At 47.5% G+C, this 23,486-nt stretch overlaps 1 protein-coding gene across 1 annotated transcript in view; it reads right to left on the reverse strand.

Annotated features, from left to right (window-relative positions):
- Positions 1-22,702, reverse strand: part of socs7 (suppressor of cytokine signaling 7) — a 52,671-nt gene extending 29,969 nt beyond the window's left edge. Inside the window, exon 1 of the mRNA XM_033034921.1 lies at positions 21,774-22,702. Within this exon, the coding sequence (XP_032890812.1) occupies positions 21,774-22,654 (881 nt within the window). The 5' untranslated portion in view covers positions 22,655-22,702. The remainder of the gene's footprint in view (positions 1-21,773) is intronic.
- Between the last annotated feature and the right edge of the window lie 784 nt (positions 22,703-23,486).

Below are 23,486 nucleotides of genomic sequence, written 5' to 3' on the forward strand. Positions count from 1 at the left end.
TACCTGCGATTTTTCCAGCATCTGCCTTTCTTTCCTAAAACACTGATAATACAGAACCATCCACGTTTCACTTGTCCAGCTCTGTCCTGTCATTACCCCCTCCAGTTTTCTCCCCCTTGATACAATCTATCTGAAGGGTCCTGACCAAACACCACGGGAGATGCTAGGCACAAAATACTGGAGTAACTCAGTGGGACAGGCAGCGGCTCCAGAGATGCTGCCTGACCCGCTGAGTTATTCCAGTATTTTGTGTCTATCTTCGGTGTAAACCGGCATCTGAACCTCCTTCATACACATCATGAGATCGCACTTCCTGATCCGCTGAGTTACTCCAGCTGTTTCTCTCTCTTTTTTTTGTTGCAAACCAGCCCCTGCAGTTCCTGTTGTCTATATTTATCCCAGTTGTTGGCATGTTTATTCCACACAAGCCTCCAACACCCAAGCAACACACCCTTCATTTATCTCTCCCGTAGCTGCTTATTCAGCTTTCCCCAGGCACATTAACACTCCACTGCAACCTCTCCCAAAGGAACAACAGCCAGCATTCTAACCATCCCCCCCCCAGTAAATATGCCTCCTTCAGATTCAGCAAAGAGGGGATAAGCTGACCCCAGGGAGATTGTCACGTGTTAATTCACATGTGGTTAGGAGGAGAGAGTTCCCTGAGCATTTCACTAAATCCATAAAGGAAAAAAAAGTAAAACATTTTTACAAAACTATGGTGATACAGACAGCTCCAGTAGACCCAGGTTCCATCCTGACCGCGGGTACTGTCTGTACGGAGTTCGCACGTTCTCCCCATGACCTGCGTGGGTTTTCCCCCGGTGCTCGGGTTTCCTCCCACACTCCAAAGACGTACATGCTTGTAAGTTAATTGGCTCTGGCAAAGAATGTAAATTGTCCGTGGTGTTTAGGGTGGTGCCCGTGTACAGGGATCGCTGGTCAGCGCGGACTCAGCACGTTTCCACGCGGTAAACTAGAGTGAGCAACAACATTTTATGTTGTTCAATTAATTCTGAAAACTCTCCTGCCACTTCTGAAGAGAGCTCTGCAGATAGCATTTCCGGTCAACCTTCTCAACGGAGGCTGCCTGACCTACCGAGATAGCCAGCACTTTCTGGTTTTATTTCAGCAACAAACCAACCTGCAGAGGTCAGCGACGGGTTACAATGCAGAACTTCCACCCTGCTGCTCACGTCATTGGTTTGACCGCACAGGTTGCTAAATTTATCCTGCTGGCCTACTAATGATTGCAAATGTGGTTATGGTTCAGGCCAATCAGGAAACATAGAAAATAGGTGCAGGAGGAGGGCATTCGGCCCTTCGAGTCAGCACCGCCAGGAACTTAAGGACATTTAACTGATGTCCTGATGAGGTTGGCGGAGATGCAAGTGAAAGGACTCTCCTTTCAGGTTAGGCAGATGTTCACTTGCACCTCCTCCAACCTCATCTACTGTATCCATTGTTCGAGATGTGGACTCTTATACATCGGCGAGACCAAACGTAGACTGGGCGATCGTTTTGCTGAACACCTTCGCTCAGTCCGCCTGGACCTACCCGATCTCCCGGTTGCTGGACACTTTTAATTCCCATTCCCACACTGACTTTTCTGTCCAGGGCCTCCTCCATGTTCAGAGTAAAGCCCCGAGCAAATTGGAGGAGCAGCATCTCATATTTCGTTTGGGCAGCTTACACCCCAGTGGTAATGAATATTGATTTCTCTAACTTCAAGTAACCCCTGTATTCCCCCTGAATCCAACCCTCCCCCACCTATGTCACACCAGCTTTTCATTCTCACCTAGCAAACCTTTGCCTTTGTTACATTTTCGCATATCTTTCATTCATTGGAACTATATCTCTCAACATCATCATCTATATCTCCAGTTTCCCTTTCCCGTGATTTTCAGTCAGAACAAAGGTCTCGACCCGAAACGTCACCCGTTCCTTCGCTCCAGAGATACTGCCTGTCCCGCTGTGTTACTCCAGCATTTTGTGTCTAAAATTGGCCTGAATAGCTTGTTTACCATACTGTATGATCCTATGAATGATATCTCATAGAACAGTAAAGAAACGTGTGTCTGTAAAAATCATCTGTCATTTCAAAATCAGTCTGCAACAGCAGAGAACCATTTTATATTCTGGACACACCTGGTGGTCATTTTGGAATTTAAATTTAGAGGGGAAAAATTGAATATCATTTCTTCTTTTATCCTCATTTAAATTCAGAGTTTTTTTGTTTTAAAGAAATGTAATATTCAGAAAGGTGTCGGATCCTCCGATTGCAATCTGAACACTTTAGAGTGAAAGCAAATCCTTTCCTCTCTCTCTGCTGAATTGATGAATAAGTGAGTGGGCAATCAATGCCGAGGCAGAGGACAGGTTTGTGTAACAGTGAGAGTTGGGAACAGCTTGAAGGCCCCCGTCGAGGTCAAACGTGGCTTCCTCCGATACAAGCTTGAAACACAAAGCTACTTACCGATTCATTCGGACTGCAAGCAGCCAGCCGGCAGCTGAAGGGATTATACAGACTCTTTCACTGCCAGGCTTCATCTCCTTTCATACATATCTTTCATTCATTTGTAGGAAGGAACTGCAGATGCTGGTTAAACTGATGATAGACACAGAAAGCTGGAGTAACTCAGCGGGACAGGCAGCAACTCTGGAGAGAAGGAATGGGTGACGTTTCGGGTCCACCTGAAGAAGGGTCTCGACCCGAAACGTCACCCATTCCTTCTCTCCAGAGATCCTCCCTGACCCGCTGAGTTCCACCAGTTTTTGTGTCCATCTTCGCTTTAAACCAGCATCTGCAGTTCCTTCCTGACATTCCAGTAAATTGATTGATCGAAAGATACAGCATGGAAACAGGCCCTTTGCCCCACTGACTCCATGCTGACTATCAATTCAATTGTCTCAGTTTCTCCATTGTCAACGTGTACCAGGTACGGAGTGATACATTTTCGGCATACAGCTCAGCAAGACTATCCTCATACATCAACACAATCCCGGCCCGGTTAGTACAGTACAGCCCACTGAGTCCCACATGCAAGAGGCTGTCACCATTTGTTCTATATTGTTATCCCACTTCCTCATCCGCTCCCTACATACGAGGGGCAATGTACCTACAAACCCATGCTTGCTTGGGATGTGGGAGGAAACTGTGAGCGGTCACAGGGAGAACGTGCAAACAGCACCCGGGATCAGGATTGAACCCAGGTCTCCGGTGCTGTGAGACAGCAGCACTACCTTCTGTGGCTCGATGCTACCACAATCTGACATCCCTCCGTTTCCTTTACACTTGTAGCCTTTGTCACTTGCTGTACCCCATCAGCCAAAGAGCATCCCCTCACCACGATCGGACAGCATTTACCCAACACACTCACTGTACTGTGTGCTCGGTGTTTCGATAGGGGTCAAGGAAAGGGCATTCACGTCGCGGCCATGTTTCCACCAATCTTTCCACCACCACGCACAAGAAGCGACAAGACAGACACCAATGTATACAGATGCCGAGAAGTGGCTGAACAGCTTCTAATCTTGTGTGTGGGCTCGATAAGAAGAAGACTGTTACAATAAATGCATCTTCGACCTGACCAGACCCATGCCCAAAACGGAAACAGACGATATTGAGTAATGGATCTGTGGCACTCTCTAAGTGCAGTCAAGGCTGTAATGCCTCAGACGTGCAGCCAATTTGTACACAGTATCCAGATGACTGCCCAGATAATCAGATCAGTACGATGTTGATCAAGGACAATTCCCAGTACTAGAGAATAGAGTCACAGGCACAGGAGACAGCTGATGGAATCCGAGTGAAACAGCACATCCCAGAGACTGAACCTTCTCACAGGTCAGTTATTAGTGTTGGGGTTATGGGGAGAAGGCAGGAGAATGGACTTGGGAGGGAGAGATAGATCAGCCATGATTGAATGGCGGAGTAGACTTGACGGGCCAAATGGCCTAATTCTGCTCCTACCACTTATGAACAGTGCAATCTCAGCCCCTAGAACTTTGCTGACCTCAGGTGCGGTTTGCACGTTCTCCCCGTGACCGCGTGGGTTTCCTCCGGGTGCTCCGGTTTCCTCCTGCATCCCAAGCTACTGCATTTTGTAGATTTGTTGGTTTGCGTATATTGCCCAAGTGTGCAGGGAGTGGATGCGAATGTGGGTTAACAGAACTAGTGTGAACGGGTGATCGATGGTCCACGTGGACTCGGTGGGCTGAAGGGCCCATTTCCATGCTGTATTTTGTAGACTGTCCCTAGTGTGGAGTATAGTGTTAGTGTACGGGGTGATCACTGGTTGGCGTGGAGTCGATGGGCCGAAGTGCCTGCTTCTGCACTCAAGCCGCTTGAGGAATTGTTTCACCCGACGCCGGAGTTCCATCTTTCGCGGCAAGAGGGCCCTGAAAATCATCGGACTGGCTGCAAGGCCACAAATGGGCCCCGACCTCGGGTGTTTCAGAAGAAGAGGACTTAACTTTCTGGTGCCTTTCCCCACAGTGGAAATTTTTGATTCTGCTGTGGGGGGACGTTTGTGTTGAACTCTATAATGTGTTGTGTCCATTTTATTTATTTTTTTGTTATCCTTTTTCTATGGTATGGAAACTTATTAGCTATTTTATGTAACGCACTTTGGTGTCAATGCGAGTTGACGTAAAACTTACTTACTTACAATGTCTAAAGTCTAAAGTATTGGAGATTGTACAACCCTGAAATTAAAGCCCATTCGAGGTCACAGGAAAAAAAGCACTGCGTGACCAAGGAAGTTTAATTCTACGCTCAGCACTAACTGGAAGATATTGTGCCAATAAAGATCCCCGGAGGCAAGCACTGCAAGGCAAACATGTGTCCCAATTAAATTTTACCCATCCCAGTAGCCATTCAAAATGTCAAACACAGAGTGCGATGCACTGCAGATATTTACAATTAACTAACTGTCTGCCTTCCGGAATCTTGCCACTGTAGGCAGCCGTCATAAGTGTCACTGTGCCATCTGCACTTTATCAGGTCTCTTATACATTTTACAACACAAACCATGACACCAGTAGTTCTGGCCAGAATGGAGATGATTTCCCTTGTCAGTCGTGCCAGGAAACGGAGCTGGAAGGGATTAGGAATGATTTGATACATCTGCACCCATCCCTCTTCCATTTGGTGTATCTGAAATCTCTCTGGTTTTACAATGAAGTGATACTTGCCCTGGTGTTCCGTACCAGATTGGTTAACTTTTCTCTATTACAAATTAAGCGCACTATGGGCAGTCTGGCAAGAGCCCCATCTTATATTCCACCTGCGTTCTTGGTGATGCAGTTGTGACATGCCACGTAATTTTGGTCAACCTTTATAAACCTCTGTTTAAGAAAGAACTGCGGATGCTGGAAAAATCGAAGGTAGACACAATATGCTGGAGAAACTCAGCGGGTGAGGCAGCATCTATGGACCGAAGGAATAGGTGACGTTTCGCATAGATGCTGCTTCACCCGCTGAGTTTCTCCAGCATTTTCTATAAACCCGATGTCCACTAGTGGGAACCCGATCTATGTTCCCGATGTTGGGGGAGTCCAGAACCAGAGGCCACAGTTTAAGAATAAGGGGTAAGCCATTTAGAACGGAGATGAGGAAACACTTTTTCACACTGAGAGTTGCGAGTCTGTGGAATTCTCTGCCTCAGAGGGAGGCCGGTTCTCTGGATACTTTCGAGAAGGAGCTAGATAGGGCTCTTAAAGATAGCGGAGTCAGGGGATATGGGGAGAAGGCAGGAACGGGGTACAGATTGGGGATGATCAGCCATGATCATATTGAATGGCAGTGCTGGCTCGAGTACACCTGCACCTATTGTCTAGAACCTCTGGTTTTGTCTTAATATGTTGCCTCAAATCTGGCCACACTCTTTGGGAAGGATATTAAGGTCTTGGGCAAAGTGTAGAGGGGTTGCAGTGCTGAGGGACTCTACTCAACAGAGTCTTAGTTTTGAAACCAAAAAGGGGGAGGGTGTACAAAGAAAGAAGCCCAAAAAAAAGTTAATAGATTACTTCAGTAGGTGCCCCCAAAAAAAGCCTTTATTTCATCTTTCATCATGACATCGAGACAGTTTAAGGTATAATTAGAGTTAATGATATCCTCTAGGTTATTTTCCAAACAGGCCATTGTGGTTTTCGAAGGTAGACAAAAATGCTGGAGAAACTCAGAGGGTGCAGCAGCATCTATGGAGTGATGGAAATAGGCAACGTTTTGGCCCGAAACCCTTCCGGGTTTCGGCCCGAAACATTGCCTATTTCCTTCGCTCCATAGATGCTGCTGCACCCGCTGAGTTTCTCCAGCATTTTTGTCTACCTTCGATTTTCCAGCATCTGCAGTTCCTTCTCAAACACCTTGTGGTTTCCGCTTCCGTCTCACGGTTTTCGATCGGGCCAGTGATGAACACGTGTGACTGTGCCACAGAGGGGCAGGAGAAGGTTCAAGGGAGGTCCTCTGCTCCTGCAGTTGTTCACCCAGGCACTTACAAAGGGAACAGAGGTGCCCAGGCCCTCAGATCTTCCTCGACCATTTTGAGCGGTCAAACGCAAGGGATTCTCATCTGTCAAATGCGGCTTTGGTAATGTTCAAAATCTCTATTCCTTGGAAACCTCGACAAGAAAACCCCCAGATGAGAATCTAGAGTGATAGAGTCTTACAGCGTGGAACCAGGCCCTTCAGCCCAAGTGTCACCATGTCCCATCTACACTAGTCCCACCTGCCTGCATTTGGCCCATATCCCTCTAAACCTGTCCTATCCATGTATCAGTCCAAATGTTTCTTAAACGTTGCTATAGTACCTGCCTCAACTACCTCCTCTGGCAGCCGGTTCCATACACCCACCAGCCTTTGTGTGAAAAAGTTACCCCTCGGGTTCCACTGCTCTACTCCATCTCCTTGAGGGGGGACCTCGTTGAAATGTACCAAATGGTGAAAGGCTTGGATAGAGTGGATGTGGAGAGGATGTTTCCACTAGTGGGAGATTCTAGGACTAGAGGTCATAGCCTCAGAATTAAAGGACGTTCTTTTAGGAAGGAGATGAGGAGGAATTTCTTTAGTGAATCTGTGAAATTCTTTGCCACAGAAGGTTAGGGAGTCTAAGTCAGTGGATATTTTTAAGCCAGAGATAAATAGATTCTTGATTAGTACGAGTTTCAGAGGTTATGGGGAGAAGGCAGGAGAATGGGGTTAGAAAGGAGAGATAGATCAGCCATGATTGAATGGCAGAGTAGACTTGATGGGCCGAATGGCCTAATTCTGCACCTATCATTTATGATATTATGATCCATTATCTACTCCAACCTCACGTTGCCTTAGGACAGTGAGAGAGAGATTGAAGAGTCCATGTATTAGCAGAGATACAACCAGGCTTCTGAAGCAGATGGCTTCTCCCCAGGAAATGGCAGGCCATTTGTTTGGCATCTTACAAACACCACTACCATACGCACTCATCTCTGATAACAGATGCAGAATGTACAAATGTACTGCAGCCACTCGCCCAAGCTACTCCAAGAACACCTCACAAACATGTCATCTCTACCACCAAGCAGCACAAGGGGTGCATGGTAACAGCAAGCTTCAACTTTGACAACGTTCACAAAAACTATTGGGGGCGGCACAGTGTTGCTGCCTCACAGTGCCAGAGACCCGGGTTCAATCCAGACTACGGAGGCTGCCTGTATGGAGTCTGCACATTTTCCCTGTGGCCAAGTGGGTTTTCTCCAGTTTCCCCCCCACTCCAAAGATGTACAGGTTTGTAGGTTAATTAGTTTCGGTAAAATTGTAAATTGTTCCTAGTGTATAGGACTAGTGTTGGTGTACGGGGTGATTGTTGGCCGACGCAAGCTCAGTGGGCCGAAGGGCCTGTTTCCATGCTGTATCTCTAAACCAAATAAGACTATATCCTTTAGCCTTAACCAGGAAAGATTGAAATGGTATGCAAAATGTCATGAGTCATTGAATTCCTACATTTCTAGCTAGGGTGGTGATCTAATTTTAAAAAGGTAGGTTATGTACAGGATTATCTATCAAATAATCTGATTTTAGACATGTGGGATACATTACAGAGCAAATTTGCAATACTCCAAGGGTATTGAAAGCAATAGCTGGTGCAAGTCTTTATTTCCTTTTCAAATCATTGGACATTTATTGGTATTTAGCGGAGTCAGCCCTGGAATGTTAGACGGCCTCAGTGAGTGATTGCAGGGAGCACTCTGGGCAAAACTACCGATTGATACATGCCGGCAATTTGATTGTCCGCAATTCACCAAGCAATTCGGTGCTTGTTCAAAACAAAATGATTTAAATCTGCCTCACACCGCAGAACAATGAGCAATTATGGCCTACATCTTTCACCTGCATTGAACACTGCAGGCCTTCACAATCAGCACACTCACCGACCGAGTCCCGGAACACAAGTAAGTATCTGACACAAAACTGCTTTCAAATTAAATGATTAGCCGGCTTCCTTTTTATACAAGCAGGCAAGTGCATATTAGATGGGCCAATAAGCCACGATATAATGCTATACATTTTGCACGTCACACCACAAAGAACCAAGAGGCTGTGTAGTCCATCATTGTTTATATGAATGTGTAAATTCATAGCGACTACATTATCTACTCCATATACGACTCGCTTTGACCCAAGGTCAACTCCAGGGTAATTACGTGGGAGATGCTTGCGTCGTTTCACCACTTTATCCTGAATTAAATCAGATTACGCTGCAAAGACCATCTGAAGCAACTGCCTCCTCCCCAATTAATTTCCCATGGGGTTTGGAAGGATCAGGGACGAGAGCAAGGGAAGAAAGACGCTGCTGCCAATTTAGAAATGCTCAGTGTGAAATTCAACCTTTAGAATCAGCTTGAGGATCACACAGAACAGGGAGGGTTGTAACATTGGCCCAGTGACACTGTGCCTTTCCTCTCAGGCAATCCTCCAATTAGTCCCAATCTTCTGTCCCTACCCTACAGCCGCATAAACTTACCCTCTTCACCCACTCGTTACGGATTGTATTTTTAAAGCCACCATTCAATCTGCATCTGTGTCGGAAGGAACAGCAGATGCTGGTTTACACTGAAGATGGGGACACAAAAACAAAATGCTGGAGAAACTCAGCGGGACAGGCAGCATCGCTGGATAGAAGGAATGGGTGACTTTTTGGGTCGAGACCTTTCTTCAGACTCAAGAGTCTGCATCTACTGTGGGTTTTTGCAGATCCAAATAACCTTATTTGTGAAGAGAAATTACCCTTCTTTTACCTCCCCCCCCCCCCGGTTCTGCTGGCAATTATAAGAGCACGCTGCTGTCCTGCTGGCTCTCTCGTTCTCCTTCCTTCCAATTCACACCCCGCCACGACTTCACAACCAGCAGAGTCTAGCTGTAATAGTAGTGATCAATAGCTGCCGTCACGCTGGGCATTTGCTGGCTCTGACAACCATTAGGCTGGAAATGGATAACAGGTTTGACAGCCTCTGCAAGATATACTTAAGGGCCAGTCCCACTTACGCGATTTTTTTCGGCGGCTTGCCGACACCCGTCACAGTCGCAGAGGAGGTTGCTGAAAATGTTCAACATGTTGAAAATCCAGCGGCGACCAGAAAAAGGTACGCCTCTTTGGGCGACTACTCACGGCCATACAGGCGTCAAAATCCACAGCCTCTATTTTCTATTCCAGAGAAGCCTGATGTCCCAAGGGCTGCATCATGTTTAACTACTTCCCCACTTCAGTCAATCTGCATGTGGCTATAAAACTCCAGACACCAATAAAAGGTCAAATGGCAATTGCCCCAGAACCATGACAGCATATTTCCCTTTCATGACACCAAGACGTCCAAAAGCACTTCACAGCCATCTCAGAGTGGGGAACAATCACTCAGAAACAACTTCCACTTTGTGCAAGATAGACACAAGGTGCTGGAGTACCTCGCGAGCGGGTCAGACGGCATCTCTGGAGAAAAAGGATGGGTGATGTTTCATACGGAAGAATGGATCTGAACCGAAGCAGCAGCCATCCTTTTTCTTCAGAGATGCTGCTTCATGTGCTGAGTTACTCCAGAACTATGTGCCTACCTGTTGTATAAACCAGCATCTGTAGTACTTTGTTTTTACATCTAACGTGTACACATAGCCAGCTTCTGTACATGGATGCACCATTGACCAGTGGAGTGTTTTTACAATTCTTAAAAAGGCAATGAAATGCACGATTTAATTAACATTTTAGACCATTGTCGATCCAGCTCACTCTTTCAAAAGTCCTATCTAAATATTATCAAAATATTTTAAATGCTTAAATGCGTAATCAGTTACAAGTTCTTGATTTACTCGGGACGACAGATGGCACAATGGGCTAAGTGTTCGGCTGGCAACCGGAAGGTAGCCGGTTCGAATCCCGCTTGGAGTGCATACTGTCGTTGTGTCCTTGGGCAAGACACTTCACCCACCTTTGCCTGTGTGTGAATGTGTGTGAATGTGTGTGAGTGATTGGTTGTGGTCGGAGGGGCCGTAGGCGCAGATTGGCAGCCACGCTTCCGTCAGTCTGCCCCAGGGCAGCTGTGGCTACAGAAGTAGCTTACCACCACCGAGTGTGACGGAGTGAATGAATAATGCGATGTAAAGCGCCTTGAGTATTAGAAAGGCGCTATATAAATCCCATCCATCATTATTATTATTACATGGCCAGTTACGAATGGAGACAGGGAACTGCAGGTGTTGGTTTGCACTAAAACACACAAATTGCTGGAGTAACTCAGGGAGTCAGGTAGCATCTCTGGAGGACATGGATAGGTGGCGTTTCGGGTCGGAACCCTTCTTCAGACTTAAGGTGCGGATGGTGGGGGGGGGGGGGAAATTGCAGGTACAAGATAGGCCTTTCCTACCTCCAGTTCCCTCTCCCTCTACTTCAGTCTGAAGGTTTCTGGCCCGAAACATCACCTATCCTTTACCTCCAGAGATGTTGCTTGACCCACTGAGTTACTCCGGTACTTTGCGCCTGTGTTTGGTATAAACCACCATCTGCAGTTCCTTCCTACAAAGGGAGATTCCAGACCAGGTAACCAACATTCTGAAGTGTTAAATAGAATGTCCAGGGCAGATTTTTCTAAAATATGGAGGTCCATGAGAGGGGGTTTGTATGTCCGACCCACAGCTCCCAAGCAATGAAGCAAGTGAGAAATCCTCAAGACTCCAGAATCATCCTTTAAATAGATTTATAACAACGGAGAAAACTCAACGCAACAGAAAAGGTATGAAGGATTGGACGATGATATAAATTGATATCTGAAGCTTTGCCGGTGTGGTCACAGGAGACATGGCTAAACGAGACCAGGCAAGTTCAGATATGCCACCGGTTATAGATGGGATCAAAATTTTCCAATACAGTGAAATGATTGAAAGTACAAATCTCAATGCTCATCATCCTCCCTCGTACAAAATCCCAATGTGTACAATAGTCCCCGACAGCTCAGAACCATAAAACCTCCATAAAAGTAACAGTCCTTCCCACAATACAAATAGCTATACTGAGGGACTGGATTTTCAAAATCGCCACTTGAAGTTATAATTCATAGCAACAGTGGTATCACCATGAGCACAGAGCTGGCAAATGCCCAGTGTCCTTTTCTGGTTGATATCTATCTCATGCTGTCACTTGATCTTGAGGCAGTCTAATTGTCCATACAGAATCTGTAGGTTTAGAGATACAGTACAGCGCAGCACCAGACGCTTCGGTTCACCGAGTCCCCGCCGACCAACGATCCCCGTTACGCTCGCACACACTAGCGACAATTTACTATTTTTACCAAAGACAATTAACCTACAAAACTGTACGTCTTTGGAGTGTGAGAGGAAACCAGAGCACCCGGAGAAAACCCACGCAGTCACAGGGAGAACGTACAAACTCCGTGCAGACAGCACCCGTAGTCAGGATCGAACCCGGTAAGGCAGCAACTCTACCTCTGCGCCACCCAAAGCATGTGGCAATCTCTACAAACATTGGTTCTTGCACTGCCACAGTCTGGTTAATGTAGAATAACTGATCATTTATGGTATATTTATTTGTTGTTGTTGTTGTTGTATGAAACATCTCCCGCCCGAATTGCGGGGTTGAAAATGACCTGGAGCGGGGCCTTACATCGCCCGGCGCGGCTTTAACGGCAGGGGAACTTGCTAGCGCCCGCCGGGGGCTCCAACGTCAAGACCTGGAGCGCGGCCTTGCATCGCCCGGCTGCGAGGCTTACTTACCATCGCCCGCCGGGGGCTTTGACTTTGACATCGGGAGAAGAATGGAGTGCAGGGGAGAGACAAGACTTTGTATTCCATCACGGTGAGGAGGAGATTCACTGTGATGGATGTTTGTGTAAATTGTGTTGTGTCTTGGTTCTTTTCTTGTTGTATGACTGCAGAAACCAAATTTCGTTTGAACTTCATTTGAGGTTCAAATGACAATAAACGGTATTGTATTGTATTGAATGTGCCTGTAAAGCTTCAGCAAGTCAAAACGTCATTGTTTCAGTTCATATGACAAAAACACTCTTGAACTCTTCTATCTGATAGCTCTGTAAATAACACACCCGATGAGCTATGGGGATCATTAACTCATTTGTATTATATTTGAAAATCTATATTTCCATAGCAACAAGGTAATGAGTCCTTGCCAGATTATTTTGGCTTGAATTGAATTTCCAGACTACCATCCCCTTCTCAATACTTAATTTTACTTCAACCAAAATAACCATTGATCAAACAAGCACACAGACAGACTCAGGGACAGTTGCTCCCCAACTGTTATCAGGCAACTGAACCATCCTATCACCAACAAGAGCGTGATCCTGATCGCCCATCTACCTCTTTGGAGACCCTTGGACTATCTTTAATTCGAGCTTTATCCTTCCACTAACCAATGCAGATGCTGGTTTATACCGAAGATAGACACAAAATGCTGGAGTAACTCAGCGAGTGAAGGCAGTATCTCCGGAGAGAAGGATTTAAGTACGTTTTGAGTCGAAACTGAAGGGTTACCTATTCCTTTTCCCCCCAGAGATGTTCCCTGATCCTCTGAGATACTCTAGCATTTTGTGTCTATCGTTATTCCCCTTATCCTGTACCTGTACATTGTGGAAGGTTTAATTGTAATCATGTAGTCTTTCCGATGATTGGATAGCATGCAACAAGTTTGTCACTGTACCTCTGCACACATGACAATAACTAAACTTCGACCACAGACTGTCCAAAGGCACAAGATCTTTTCTTATCTTATATAATCATATCAATCCCGAGTCATACGCAGATTACCTTGAAAAAACTATATCCAGGTACTACGATAAAATGTCACAACTTCAATAAACTCTGGCGAGAAGGTCTCAGTTGAAGGTAGACGCATAAATGCTGGAGTAACTCAGCATCTCTGGAAGGAATGGGTGACGTTTCGGGTCAAGATCCTTCTTCAGACGTTGGTCTCAGTTGAGCGTGGCAGTAACAATGGGCACTGCCACAGGTCTGAGTAATAGGAAATTCAACCAGGTGAACTACAGAGACCAAGGAATCAACGGATAGAAACAAGGAACTGCAGATGCTAGTTTACCACGGAAAGGCACAAAGTGCTGGAAAAACTCAGCGGGTCGGGCAGTATCCTTGGAGAAGACGGATAGGTGATATTTTGGATCGGGTCCCCGAAGGAGGTTCCGGATGCAAAACATCACCTATCCACGTCCTCCAAGATTGTGCTCCTCCAGCACTTTGTGTCTTTCTGAGGAGCTTGATTACAGTTGTTCATCCATGAACTGGCAGAGCAGCACTTTCAATGCAGGTAATGCGTGCGCTCAGCTCAATGAGAACTGGAGAGTTCCATTGCTCAGAATTCAGTGTATTGGACGAGCAAGAGTTAATGTCCCATCAGAGCAACTTCTTTGTCTATTCTCACGTTATAGACATCACTGGCAATGTCGGCTGTTACTGCCCTTCCCTTTATGGCCTTGAGAATCCATTTATCTTTGTAGAAATCTGCTGCAACTTCTACCTCACAGAGGGACAAAGAGCTCCAGCGACTCAGGTTCAATCCCGACCACGGGTGGTGTCTTGTGGACTTTCCATATTTTCCTCCGTGGCCGCATGGATTTCCCCCACTTACTCGCATTTCCTCCCTTGTGCAGGCGAGACGTTAATAGGCAACTGTAAAATGCCCCTCGCCTACAGGTGAGTGATGACACGCAGAGAGCTGACGAGCACAAGTTACAGGTAATGTTGGACACAAAATGCTGGAGTAACTCAGCGGGACAGGCAGCATCACTGGAAAGAAGGAATGGGTGACCTTTAGGGTTGAGACCCTTCTTCAGACACGAAACGTCACCCATTCCTTCTCTCCAGAGATGCTGCCTGTCCTGCTGAGTTTCTGCAGCGTTTAGAGTCCATCTATCTTCGGTTTGAACCAGCATCTGCAGTTCCTTCCTACACACAAGTTACAGGAAAACTGGATTGTTCAATGATCTAGCTTACACTTGATATGGACTTCCTTGAAATTGAACCCTTAAGTGGTGAGGTAATAATGGAAAAATAATTCATCTGAGCGGCTTGTTTGCCCACTTCAATGGGCAGTTACGAGACAACCTACTGATATTGGTGACACACATTGACCCAACCCGGTAAGAAGACACAGACCTTTTCTCCAGAGCACATTAATAATTCAGGTAGGTCGTCACAATTCTACAGCTTTATGCTCAGATTTACCACGGCCCAATTCCTTAAAAAACACTCTCCTTCCAGAATTGATTCCACAAATCAAATTCAATAAAACCCTTGCTCTGCCAGGGGGAATTGGAGAGCACAAACCTTCTCCTTGGTGAGCTGACAACACAGGAATGAGCACAAAAGCTGTTGTAAAAAAAATACAGCAGTGTCCTTCAGGAACGAGAGCCCAAGGCCACCTCTATTACATTAGTCTGTGTATGTGCGATGCCAGTACCCACACCACACACTATCCCAAACTCACAGTAGCAAATGCCAAGGTAGACAAAAATGCTGGAGAAACTCCGCGGGCGAGGCAGCATCTATGGAGCGAAGGAAATAGGCAACGTTTCGGGCCGAAACCCTTCTTCAGGCGGTTTTCGGCCCGAAACGCTGCCTATTTCCTTCGCTCCATAGATGCTGCCTCACCCGCTGAGTTTCTCCAGCATTTTTGTCTACCTTCGATTTTCCAGCATCTGCAGTTCCTTCTTAAACAGCTTGTAGCAAATGCCAAGGTGCTGTTACTGCCCAAGTCTGGAGTAGTAAATTACAGCCAGGCACAAACCCAACTTCGTAGAGAAAATTGTCATTGTGGAGGCAGAAGAATGCAAATGGTTCACCGGCTTTTATTTGTTTCTGCGCCACGTGCAAAAATGCACTAGTAAGATGTTGAAAATGGACCGTTTAATACACATGAATCTCCTTCACTCACACCGGGGATACTCAGAAGGTTCCTTCAGCTGGAATGCAGAAGCAGCTGATTTTACAACCCTCATTCTCCACCCCGCATTACCAAATCCCTTTGTGGAGTCACCCCTCCTTTACTCCGGCTCTGCCTCGTCACCCCTCCTTTACTCCGGCTCTGCCTCGTCACCCCTCCTTTACTCCGGCTCTGCCTCCCCCCCCCCCCCATCCCCACCCTCCACAAAGTGTGCAGTGCTACAACTATCATCTCTTGTTCACCGGTAGACAAAAGTGCTGGAGAAACTCAGCGGGTGCAGCAGCATCTATGGAGCGAAGGAAATAGGCAACGTTTCGGGTCGAAACGTTGCCTATTTCCTTTGCTCCATAGATGCTGCTGCACCCGCTGAGTTTCTCCAGCATTTTTGTCTACCTCCCATTTTCCAGCATCTGCAGTTCCTTCTTAAACACATCTCTTGTTCACCATTGTTATTAAAGACAGAAAATGGTGCAGATAGCTAGCAGGTCGGGCCACCTCCGTGGAAAGAGAAACAGAGGTAACATTTCACAGCAGAGACCCTTCCCTTTTGCATATTTCCAACATGCAAAATTATTTAATTTTAGCTTTCTAGCATCTACAGATTTAAAAAAAAAAAATTCATTTGCTGATTTTAAAGAACTGCAACCAATAGGGAAGGGATTCAAGAAGACACAAGGTGCTGGCGTGGCTCCGCAGGTCAGGCAGCATGCCAGAAGAACAAGGATAGGTGACGTTTCAATTCGGGACTCTTCTTCAGACTGAAGCAACTCTTCTGTGTCGACCCAAGTACTACAATTCCATCCACAAACCCTCACCTCTCTCAAGGTTTAAGGCTGGCTTTCTTTGCCAAGTTTTTGGCCATCAACTTAATTAAGATTAAGTGTTTGACAACTGTCCTTTGGCCCAAAACATTACTTCTGTCTCTGCCAAGATACTGTCCGAGCTGCTTTTTACCCTGGCAGCGGCACTGTGGTAGAGTTGCTGCCTTACAGCACAAGAGACCCGGGTTTGACACTGACTACGGGTGCTGCCTGTACGGAGTTTGCACGTTCTCCTGCGTGGGTTTTCTCCGGGACAGAAACATAGAAAATAGGTGCAGGAGTAGGCCATTCGGCCCTTCGAGCCTGCACCGCCATTTGATATGATCATGGCTGATCATCCAACTCAGTATCCCATCCCTGTCCATACCCCCTGATCCCTTTAGCCACAAGGGCCACATCTAACTCCCTCTTAAATATAGCCAATGAACTGGCCTCAACTACCTTCTGTGGCAGAGAATTCCACTCTGTGGCAGAGAATTCCGGATCTCCGGTTTCCTCCCACAATTCAAAGAGGTGCAGGTTTGTAGGTAAATTGCCTTGGTCTAATTGTAAATTGTTCCCAGTGCGTGCAGGATAGTGTTAATATGCATGGATCGATCGCTGGTCGGCGCGGTGGGCCGAAGGGCCCCTTTCTGCACTGTATCTCTAATCTAAACTGAAAATCCAGCCTGGTTGGCTCTTCTTTGCTGGATCAAGTACAAAACTCTTGTGCTGAAATCTTACAGCATTCCTGCAGGTGACAGGTTTGTTTGGAGAGGAGACAGTGCATGAGATCACTGCTCATCATGAAAACACAGCTGTTCCACAGGGCTTTGCCAAAGATTCGCTGAAAGATGCAGCAGGGGTGGACTTGCAGTCCAATATTGTGCCTCTTCAGGAGAGCTCCAATTAATCCCATTTCCTGCTCTTTGTCCACATCTCTGTTTTTCCCTTTCAACTTTTATCCTGCCTCTTCTGAATAATATCCAATCTACATTTATTTCCCTTTCATGCACTGCGTTCCAAATGACAACTTACTACACAGTGTGTGTGAGATATCTCCTGTGCCAGACACCTTAAACTTGCTTCCTCTCATTATCGACTCTCCTGCTCGGGAAACAATTTCTCCCCATTCACTGTATTGTAACCATTTGACTATTTTGAACAGATTTGAAGTCGTAGCCTTTGTGATAACTTTCAATTCACAGCCTCCCCAATTACCACCCCTGGCGATGGATCTATCAAGCATTGCAACTGAAAAGTGACGGCTCTATCAAAAAAAGGCTTGCACTTATATGGAACCTGCTCCACCTTGCTCAAAGTCCATTGCAGCGGATGAGATGCATTGGTAGATGCACCATTTTGCTGCATGCAGCGGCAATAGAGTGGCACATCAGTCAGAATCTTCTTCCCCAAGGTGGAAATGTCAAAAGAGTTGGGGGGGGGGGGGGCATCAATTTAAGGTGACAGGGGCAACGTTTAAAAGAGATGTGCAGGGCTAGTGTTGTTTTCACAGAGAGAGTGGTAGGTGCATGGATCACACTACCAGGGATGATGGTGGAGGCAGAGGCCCATTTAAGCTGCTTTTAGGCAGGGAGGTGAATATCCGGGGAATTAAAGGGATATGGCAGAGGAGGTTAGTTTAACGTGGCATCATTTTTGGCACAGACATTGTGGGCCACAGGGTTGCTGCACGGTTCTATGTAACACATTGCTGCATGTAGTGGCAAATGCAGCAGTATATTCCGGTCAAAAACTTGACCAAGAATGTCGATCTTAAATGCGACAAGGAACAACAGTGGGGTAAATGACTGCACAACACTGAGGACGGAGACACAAGAACTGCAGATGCTGAAATCTTCAGTAAAACAGTGTTGGAGCAACTCAGCAAGCAGGCAGCATTGGTGGAATGAATGGATGAACACCTGCTATCTCCTGCATCTACTTAAAGGACTGGGATTTGGTCTAATACTTTGTCGGAAAGACCCCACCACTGGTTGGGACCCCCCAGCCCAGTGTCATAGAGTCATACAACATGGAAACAGGCCCTTCAGCCCAACCCGTCCATGCTAACCAAGTTGCCACATCTAAACTAGTGAAATCTACCCATGTTTAGCCGCATCCCTCTACAATCCTATCAATGTACTTGGCTAAATGTCTTGTAAATGCTTTTGTAGTACCTGTCTCACCTACCTCCTGGCAGCTCATTCCACCACACTGTATGGAAAACGTTCCCCTCAGATTGCTATTAAATCTTTCCCCTTTCACTTTAAACTCTGTCGTCTAGTTCCCGATTCCTCTACCTTGTGTAAAAGACTGTGCATTCATCTTGTTCCCCTCATGATTTTATGCAATTATAAGAGCACACCCAGACCTCCAAGCAATAAAGTCCTAGCCTGATTAAACTCTTGAGTCAAACACTCCCTATAGCAAACCCTTGAGTCCTGGCAACATCCTCATAAATCTTTTCTGCTCGCTTTCCAACTTAATGACATCCTTGCTATAGCAGGGTGACCAAAACTGAACACAAGTGCGTCGCCACCACAATCCAACTTCTCCACTCAATTAAAAAATCCTTGATTAACTCAGCATCTCTGGAAGGCATGGATAGGTAGACAAAAATGCTGGAGAAACTCAACGGGTGAGGCAGCATCTATGGAGCCTAGGAAATAGGCAATGTTTCGGGTCGAAACCCTTCTTCGGGATAGGTAATAGTTCAGGTCAGGACCTTTCTTCAGACTCTGGAAGACATGGATAGGAGATGTTTCATTTCACTAAATAGACACAAATAGTAGGAGTACCTCAGCGGGTCAGACAGCATCTCTGGAGAAAATGAATAGGTGACGTTTTGGGTCGAGACCCCTCTTCAGACTCATTTCAGTACCCGGGTACCCTACTTTCGACCCAAAACTTCACCTATTCCTTTTCTCCAGAGATGCTGCCTGACCTGCTGAGTGGTGGGCGGCGCGACCGATGTCGCAGCGGCCTCTGCAGTCTGTCTGTGTATTTTTTATTTTTTTGTCCTGTTGAGGGTTTAGTTTGTAATGGGTTTTTAAATGTGTATGTGTGGGGGGTGGGTGGGGGAAACTTTTAAATCTCTTCCCTGCATGGAGACCCGACCTTTTCCCTGTCGGGTCTCCGTTGCCATTGGGGCCTAGCGCCGTGGAGCGGCCTCCAACCAGAGCGACCTGGGGGCTCAAGTCACGGAGCCTGTGGAGCTGTGGAGCTGTGGACCTACCTCCGTGGAGCTGTGGAGCCTGTGGAGCCGTGGACCTACGGACCTACCTCCGTGGAGCTAGCCAGCTTCGAAGTGTGGAGAGCTGCGGGGGCGAGCTGCTGCGACCCGACTCCGGTGGATGGTGACACCGGGAGCTTGCGGGTCCCCGGTGGGAGACCGCTTTGCGGGGCACCGGCAACGGCGACTTCTCCCGCCCGAATTGCGGGGTTGAGCGACCTGGAGGGGGGCCTTACAACGCCCGGCGCGGCTGTAAATTGCCGCGGACTTGCTAGCGCCCGCCGGGGGCTTTGACCTCGACTTCGGGAGAGGAATGGAGAGTAGGGGAGAGGCAAGTCTTTGCCTTCCATCACAGTGAGGAGGAGACTCACTGTGATGGATGTTTATGTGAATTGAATTGTGTTGGTGTGTGTCTTGATTCTTTTTTTGTATGGCTGCAGAAACCAAATTTTGTTTGAACCTCATGTGAGGTTCAAATGACAAATAAAAGGTATTGTATTGTATTGTATTGTATATTGTATTGGGTTACCCCAGCATTTTATGTCGGTCTTCAGTGTAAGCCAGCAGCTACAATTCCTTCCTACACCCTCTTCAGATTCTGCCTTGCAGAGATGCTGATTGCCCCTGCTGAGCTACTCAAGGACAGTGTGTTTATTTGTTTAAAACCAACATCTGCAGTTCCTAGCGTCCACATTCACAACTCAATACCACAAATTATGAAGGTCAATGGACTACTTTAAAGCCTTCTACTCCACCATGGTCCAGGGGGGATCATGTAGCTCTGTTCAATGGACAATAGACAATAGGTGTAGGAGTACGTAGGCCATTTGGTCCTTCGAGCCAGCACCGCCATTCAATGTGATCATGGCTGATCATCCCCAATCAGTACCCCGTTCCTGCCTTCTCCCTATATCCCCTGAGTCCGCTATCTTTAAGAGCCCTATCTATCTCTTTCTTGAAAGCATCCAGAGAACCTGCCTCCACCGCCCTCTGAGGCAGAGAATTCCACAGACTCACCGCTCTCTGTGAGGAAAAAGTGTTTCCTCGTCTCCGTTCTAAATGGCTTACTCCTTATTCTTAAACTGTGTGTGCGTGGCCCCTGGTTCTGGACTCCCCCAACATCGGGAACATTTCCTGCCTCTAGCGTGTCCAAACCCTTAACTATGCTCCTAGATAGACACAACATGCTGGACAGGCAGCATCTCTCCTAGATCCCAGGTGGACAAAAGTGCTGGAGAAACTCAGCGGGTGCAGCAGCATCTATGGAGCGAAGGAAATAGGCAACGTTGTCTATTTGCTTCGCTTCATGCAAAGAGTTGAACAATCTCCACTATAGGAAATAGACAACGTTTTGGGCCGAAACCCTGAAGGTTTATTTCCTTCCGTTATTTCAACGTTGCCTATTTCCTTAGCTCCATAGATGCTGCTGCATCCTGCTGAGTTTCTCCAGCATTTCTGTGTACCTGGGATTGAGGAGAGATGCTGCCTGTCCAGCATGTTGTGTCTATCCAGGAGCATAGTTAAGGGCTTGGACACGCTGAAAGCCCGAAACGTTGCCTATTTCCTTCGCTCCATAGATGCTGCTGCATTCCGCTGAGTTTCTCCAGCACTTTTGTCTACCTTCGATTTTCCAGCACCTGCAGTTCCTTCTTAAACTCTCTCCTGGACCCCTCTGCTCTACAGTGGACACAGGGGACATGCTCCCCAGCGGCAGGAAGGGCCGAAGGGTCTCAGTCTCTGGGCGAGCCAGCTTAGAAACATAGAAAATAGGTGCAGGAGTAGGCCATTCGGCCCTTCGAGCCTGCACCGCCATTCAATATGATCATGGCTGATCATCCAACTCAGTATCCTGTACCTGCCTTCTCTCCATACCCCCTGATCCCTTTAGCCACAAGGGCCACATCTAACTCCCTCTTAAATATAGCCAATGAACTGGCCTCAACTACCTTCTGTGGCAGAGAACTCCACAGGTTCACCACTCTCTGTGTGAAAAATGGCTTGGTCCTAAAAGATTTCCCCTTTATCCTTAAACTGTGACCCCTTGTCCTGGACTTCCCCAACATCGGGAACAATCTTCCTGCATCTAGCCTGTCCAACCCCTTAAGAATTTTGTAAGTTTCTATAAGATCCCCCCTCAATCTTCTAAAATCTAGCGAGTACAAGCCGAGTCTATCCAGTCTTTCTTCATATGAAAGTCCTGACATCCCAGGAATCAGTCTGGTGAACCTTCTCTGTACTCCCTCTCTATGGCAGGAATGTCTTTCCTCAGCAGACGGTAGGTACCTGATGTCCGGGCCCTCGGCCGGGCCGTGTAGCTGCAGCGAGTGTCGCTTGGCTCCGGCCTCGGCCGCCCCGTTGCAGCTGCGGGCACGGAAGAGCCTGGTGAGGCGGCTCCTCAGGGAGCTCCGGCGGGAGCGGGCGGCCAGCGGGTGGTCGGGGTCCCCCGGGGGGGCGGCGGGGGGGGCGGCGGTGGCGGTGGGAGAGGCCGAGGCCTCGGGCTCCGGCTCCGGCTCCGTCTCCCCGCCCAGGCCCCGGCACAGCAGGCGGAGCGGGCAGTCGTCGCCGTCACCAGGCCCGGCCTCGGCCCCCGGCTCCTCCATCGCGCCCAGCACCAGCACGGCGTCGCTCGTCTCCTCACCGGGGCCCGAGGAGGAGGAGGAGGAGGTGGTGGTGGCCGGGCCCAAATCCAGGCCCAGGCCCGGGCACTCGCAGGCCGCGTCCTCGCCCCCCGGCCCCGGCCCCACCGTGAAGTCGCCGAAGTCCCGGGCCAGGTCGGACACCCGCTCGTCTCTCCGGCCACCGCGGGCCCGGCCCGGGCAGCGTCGGTGCCGGGGGCAGAGTCCGGGAGAGGGCGAGGCTTTGGGCCTCTCGCTGCCCCCCGCCACCTCCACGGTCAAGGCCGCCGGCGGCTCCAGGTTGCGGAACACCATCAGCTGCGGCCTCGCTCCCTTGGCGCCGGGCAGCTCCAGGTGCTGCAGCCGGCAGGCGGCATCTTGCAGCAGCGCGGCCGGGCGGCGGCTCCGGCTCAGGTCGAAGGGCAGCGGCTTCAGCGCCAGCCCCGAGCCGGACACAGCCATCGCCTCCTCCTCCTCCTCCTGTCCCTCCTGCAGGTCCGGAGACACAACGTGCAGCAGCATGAAGCCAGCCGCAGTCTGCGGATTCATGCTGGCGATGCTGCTGATGCTGCTGATGCCTCCTCTCCTTCCCCCTCTCTCTCTATGTCTCCCTCTCTCTGTCTGTGGGCTGCCCGATTGTTGCATTAACTATTTACCTGCCCACATACACACTTACTTGCCACCGAGCCAGCCCTTTCCACTCAAATGTGTGCAATAAGGGCTAACAAATTCCCATGAAACATTAAAATATTATAAGGGCTAACAATTTCTAACCGACCATCGAAATATTATAAGGACTAACAATTTCTAACCGACCATCGAAATATTGTAAGGGCTAACAAATTCTCATGAAACATTAAAATATTATAAGGACTAACAATTTCTAACCGACCATCGAAATATTGTAAGGGCTAACAAATTCTCATGAAACATTAAAATATTATAAGGGCTAACAATTTCTAACCAACCATCGAAATATTATAAGGACTAACAATTTCTAACCGACCATCGAAATATTATAAGGGCTAACAATTTCTCATGAAACATTAAAATATTATAAGGGCTAACAATTTCTATCCAACCATCGAAATATTATAAGGGCTAACAATTTCTAACCGACCATCGAAATATTATAAGGGCTAACAAATTCTCATGAAACATTAAAATATTATAAGGGCTAACAATTTCTAACCAACCATCGAAATATTATAAGGGCTAACAATTTCTAACTGACCATCGAAATATTATAAGGGCTAACAATTTCTCATGAAACATTTAAATATTATAAGGGCTAACAATTTCTATCCAACCATCGAAATATTCTAAGGGCTAACAATTTCTAACCAACCATTAAAATATAAGGGATAACAATTTCAAATCA

This window comes from Amblyraja radiata, chromosome 16 (assembly GCF_010909765.2).
Source record: "Amblyraja radiata isolate CabotCenter1 chromosome 16, sAmbRad1.1.pri, whole genome shotgun sequence".
NCBI lineage: Eukaryota > Metazoa > Chordata > Chondrichthyes > Rajiformes > Rajidae > Amblyraja > Amblyraja radiata.